The sequence below is a fragment of the Branchiostoma belcheri genome, unplaced genomic scaffold, assembly GCF_001625305.1.
Source record: "Branchiostoma belcheri isolate BF01 breed outbred unplaced genomic scaffold, Haploidv18h27 scaffold190, whole genome shotgun sequence".
NCBI lineage: Eukaryota > Metazoa > Chordata > Leptocardii > Amphioxiformes > Branchiostomatidae > Branchiostoma > Branchiostoma belcheri.
The window spans coordinates 415,073-420,841 of NW_017803380.1; the positions used below are offsets into that span (position 1 = coordinate 415,073).

A 5,769-nucleotide genomic window follows, 5' to 3' on the forward strand; every position below is an offset into this window, starting at 1 on the left:
GACTACGGAAGAGGCTTTCGAAGGAGTAGCGAGTCTCAGACTTCTGGGCCGCGTGTGGTACGATGATGGGAGCCTCCAGTTCAGACGCGATGACGCTGCCGCGGTTTCCCAGGGTAAAGATGGTTGAGCGGTTCTTCAGCGAAGGTTTGGAGAAAAAACCCTTCTTGGCTGTGTCCTCAACACCCATCAAATCATCCTTGTCTGCCACTTCTTCATACTGTAGCTTCATCAGTCGACTGGTATAACCCTGCCATGTAAAAATAACAAGAAATGCTTTAAAAATGCTAACCAGGGGCCAAGATGGGAATATAAATCATGTATCAAGAGATATTTTGTAAATAAATATTTTACTACTGCAGTTAAGAATTGTCATTCAGCCAGTCTTTCCATCCTGACATCTGCTTAATTTTTGCCTTCGACTGAAGGCTATGCCTTCGGAGAAGGTTATGAAATCGGGTTTGCACTGTTTGGCAGATTAGGCACGATAACTCTTGAAGGCAAGGTCCGAGGTTCACGATTTTTGGCAGGCAGGTTGATTTGGGGGTGGCCATTGTCAAGGCTAAAAATGGGCTTCGTGGGGGGTTCCTAAGTCACTGTAGTTGACCTTGGTTTTTGGTGTTTTTCCTTGTCATCAAGATATCTCGAGAATCCTTAAATGTATGTTCATTATTTTTAGTGGGCAAGTTACCGTTGAGAATGCCGAGGTCAAGTTCGAAGATGGGCCCCGTGGGGGTTTCTATGTCACTGCAGTTGACCTTTGTTTTTTGTGTTTTTTCTTGTCATCAAGATAACTCGAGAATCTTTAAATGGATGTTCATGTTTTTTAGTTGGCAAGTTACCATTGACAATACCAAGGTCAAGTTCGGATATGGGCTTCGTGGGGGGTCCCCACGTCATTGAATTAGAAAGTACTGCAGCGAAACTTCTGGTTTTTAAATCTCGTGATATGGACGTGCTAGGGTCATGATTTTTAGATGGTAGGTAGCTCTCGTGCTCAGAAAGAAGTGCCGTAAGTTTGGGCCCCGTAGCAGCTTGTTTGGGAAATGCAGTGGCATTTGTTTGAAAATGTTTGAAGTAGGATAGCTCAAGAACCGGTTGACGGATTGTTGTTATTTTTGGTATCTCGGTAGCTTAAGTGATGCTTGACCTAATTTGCTGAATATTTTGCAAATTACGATCTAATTTACATAATTAATGACAGAAGTCTATATATTTGCTGGGTTCTGTGATAAAACAATTAAAATGGTGGCATATGTAATCAAGAGGAAGAGATTTTCATTATGTAAATTATGACTTAATTTGATTAATTAATAGAGAAATCTATATGTCATCCATAGTGCAGTAGACCTTTTTGGTTCCCACCTTCTACGGATTACATTGATTTATGCCACAAGGATAGCTGGAAAAAAATTTACCTCTTTGTTAGGACAACAGAATCCTTGTGGAATTGGCGAAAGTGGCGCTTAATCTGCCTTTTTGGATATAACTGTTCAAAAGGACTCCCCCAGAAGTTGGTCTCATGTGGATGATGCCCTATTGCAAACTCATCAGTGTCATGCCTGTAATCCTTGAACAAACAAAGGCCCTCTTTGTTGCCCAGGTCACCAGCTACTGTAAATAAACCCTCAGTCAGCTCCACATGCAAGTGGTGTTGTTCCTCTCTGGCCCTTGTGTAAACACAGATGTGGAAGTGGGTCACATCCTTGAGCTCTACATTATCTGGGGCTGGGGCAGGCAAGCAGTTTTGATAGCCCATGATGTAAACAGGCTGGGGTCACAAATATTTGGTGTCAATAACAGTCAATCGACAAGAACGGCCCACAAAATGCTACGTGAATTTGATTTCTGTTATGAACACTCCATTTGTTTTGCACCCGACATGACCTTTCGCTGGTAACTCTCCTGCCCTTGTGTAAACACAGATGTGGAAGTGGGTCAAATCGTTGAGCTCTACATCAACTGGGGTATGCAGTCAAGCAGTTTTGATAGCTCATGATGTAAACAGGCTGGGGACACAAATTTTTGGTGTCAATAAGGCCTAATTTGCATAAATAATGAGAAAAATGCTATAAATAGTACAATGAAATAGTGGTTACTGACAGGATTTTCATACTGGCTGCATTTGGAAGTTAAGTGAAGGTGATCAGTATTAAACATAATTTATTCAAATCTGAACCTTATTTGCATGATTTATGAGGAAATGCTAGAATAGCCCTCTTTGTTTAAGATTATAAGACTGTCATTGGATGGAAAATATGATCAAAGGATATAATTGCAAGTGAGGATATTATTTCGATAATCAATGTGAAACATTCATAATTTGTCAGTCGTAAAGGTTAACATCATTTGTCGAAGGCATGAGATCGTGGAACTCTAGTTATCCATATTATAGTGGCAAATAGTCTCAACCCTGACATGTATCTATGAATACAAACACGAATTTTCCTGTGAAAATTACATGTGATAAAGCATTGTGGAAGGCCTTTACACCGTAGAAGCATGACCAGGTACCTTGAAGTAGGAATAGTACATCTTGCTCATGGTGTCGATATATTCATCTCGACACTCCTTGGCCACGTGGCGCTCATTGGCCAATAGGAACTCATAGAAGAAGCGGAACTTTAACATAGCGTTTTGTGGAACCTGTAAAACACAACAGTTATATATATTTTGGGTAGAAACGAATAAACACTCAACATGTGTAGGGCACATTTCCAAACATCAGTGTAGGAGACATTAGTCATTAGGCCACAGCAATTTCATTAGTTGGTTCATGGATTCGCCCGCTTTATTTTTTTCTTTTTTCCAAAATAAAAAAAAAACATTTCAGCCTCTGAATCAACTCCAAAATGCTCCCAACATTTAACGGTGCACACCCCAGTTCTTGCGCGACCGGGGTCCGTGATAGTCCGTTGTAAAAAAGTGAAGAAAGGGTTTTGAGGGTCCAAGTTTGAGGTGACATTTCTCATAAACTGCCACGAAGTGCCATTAAACATTAACATGGCTGAAGAGTGTAGGAAGTGGTGTTTTTGGGGTGAAAATTTCTTTTGGCTCCGAACCTTACTTCCGGGTATCCTTGCGCGCCAAGTGTAATCCGCCCGTTTGACCTAGATTTCGCTCTGCGCCCTCGTAGGGGTGCATTTGCAACCCCTCGCGCCGTGGACTGTTTAGAAAATTACAGTACTAGAATTTTCTTTATAATTTACTCGAGTATAGTCAAGGCTTGGGTCTTTCTGCCAGCTGCAGCATCAGTCATTTCTGCCGGAAAATTTTTTTCTATGGGATTATCCTACGCGAAAATTCGCAATTTTGGGCATTAATTTTGGAGTGAAAAAAATGTTTTTTCCGTTGATTTTACCAAACTTAAAAAGGTTGAAGAAACCAAACTCAGCTGGTCTTGTAGCTGAAGAGATATCCTTTCGTCCAATATACAGTTATTCTCATTCCGAATTATTCCACGCCAGATACGCTCGCTAGATTTGAGGGTGTGCAGCCTCCAATAGAGAGTGGTGTGCCCCCTTAAAGGAGGTCCCTTTTCTTCAGAGTTGTTATAGTTTTTCCATGAATCAATGCAATGGTTTGATTAAAGGTTTGACGTTAATGTTTGAATACAAACTAGCCTTCATGGCTCCTATCATGCCAGTTGGGGCTATCATAGGATGTCTTGGTCTGTTTTTATTTTTATTTTTTTTCGCCCTGTCACAAAAAAATCCGAGAACCAACAAATCAAATTGGTGTGGCATTATTACTTCAAGAAAGAAGTCAATGTCATGTACGTGTTGAAATCAGTCATGTCTTTTTGTCTGAGTCTGTGTCTCATGACCTGTGAATCAAGGTCCTTTTGATGGAGTTGTCTGAAATTTGGCATGTCAGTAGAGAAGATTTAGGTACCACACACTTAAACTGCAAAGACCGCATGATGATTGCATTAGGCCACAGCAAGTAAATCTTATGGATGACATCCTCCGCAGACTCCAAATCTAATGCGAGCAGGCGAAAAAAAAAAACAAGGCGGCCCGAAAAAAACAAGCTTCCTACATTTTAAAATTTTGACTCAACCATTGCACAAATGTTTTTTATTCAGTGGGAGCATCAAATATACACAGCCAGTATCATATATCACTGCATCAAAGTAAGAAACAAAACATTGAATCAGAGCCTTTTCTTGTCTCCTCTCTTCATAGTTATTTGCCATCCACCATTTTCAGCATGTTGACCACTGTCACAGGGCAAAAAAATTTCTTGTTTTTTTTCCCCAAAATCAGGCGAAAATTAATGTGCACGCTGATGTCATCCACAGAAATTACTTGCTGTGGCCTTACATAGATTTGTGTACTATCCCATGGACTCATTTCTTTTGTGGATGGCATAAAAACCCGGTACACTGACCTGGTAGTTAGTCATGGGTTTCCTGAACTGGTAGATCTTTTGAAGCAGAAACTCTCGGATCTTAGTGATGGCCTTGAGCTTGAGTTTCTCCAAGATATCCTGAACATCACGACAGGCGACAGCCTCCTTGAAAGACTGCTCCTTTACAAAGTTGATCTAAAAAAAGTACAAGTTAGTTCACAAGTCAGCTTCATATGAGCACATTTGGAGTTCCCAGGGACACCTGAAACAAGTTTGCCACCGTTGCATTTTTGCACAACAAAATCGTATGCAAAAAATGTATTTTTTTCTTTAAATAAAGTGATGACAAAGTCTTTGATTGAAATCTAGGTATGCTATACTACATACACATGTACATTGGGATTGTTACTATTGGCATATATAGTTTAGGAAAAGATAACCAGAATTGATAGGAGCTAGTGAGGAAATTGCATTCTTAACTATCAAATCTGAAATACAAATATTTCTTATGTGATGTCAGGAGCAATTGATTTCAATTGTGCATGTTTTTTTTATATTGACAGCTTGTCAATAGCCATACTACATGTAATTATTACCCATAGCGAGAATGTTAATCCCCAAGAATGCAATATCAGGCAACACTTGCCCATATAATGGAAAGAGTGTTAAAAGCAAAACAGCATCTGTTAAAAAAAAAATTAAAAAAAGTTCTAACTCACTACGTGTAGACACCGCCATTGCCATTCAGCCCCGCAGAACTTATAGAAGACAGATCTAATGTTCATTACATTGCATTTGAAAACACTGCACAGAACTTCCGGTACAGAACTGTGGGTGTGTGCTGACCTTGTGGTTGAGTTCATGCAGCTGTTCCAGGAACTGTCTCTGAGTGACAGGAGCGTCCAGGATGGCGTTGACCATGACCTCCGGCACCACAAGTTCATCCACAAACTGACTCAACTCACCGCGCACTGCCTGCAGCAGGAGACAACAACAGTGTTTTAGGACCAATGTCACGGACGAAGTACAAAATTTTTGTTCTGCAATTCGGAAACGCTTTCTGCAAATACATAAGCCTAATAATATACTACAAGTACAACTGTGAGCATTATATATATTACATAATAAGGCCACACCAATTTAATTTCTTGGTTAACGGATTCGCCCGCTTCATTTTTTTCTGATTTGCAAATAAAAATAAAATTCAGAATCAACTGCAAAATGCCCTGAACAGTTGAAAACAGTCCTTTTCTTCCTGGTTGTTACAGTTATTCCATCTTTCAATGCAATGGTATCATTAAAAGTTCAAAATTCATTGTTTAAATTTTGAACCAGCCTGGTGTGTTGACTTCATGGCTCCTATCGTACCATTTTGGGCCATAATAGGATGCCTAGGCCTGTTTTTTTTTTTTTTGCCCG

General features: G+C 40.0%; 1 protein-coding gene across 1 annotated transcript in view; it reads right to left on the reverse strand.

Annotated features, from left to right (window-relative positions):
* LOC109468074 (vacuolar protein sorting-associated protein 52 homolog) overlaps nt 1–5,769 on the reverse strand; it is a 13,746-nt gene that overhangs the window by 3,930 nt on the left and 4,047 nt on the right. Inside the window, 4 exon segments of the mRNA XM_019766306.1 lie at nt 4–247; nt 2,512–2,643; nt 4,390–4,545; nt 5,197–5,325. Coding sequence (XP_019621865.1) covers nt 4–247; nt 2,512–2,643; nt 4,390–4,545; nt 5,197–5,325 — 661 coding nt within the window.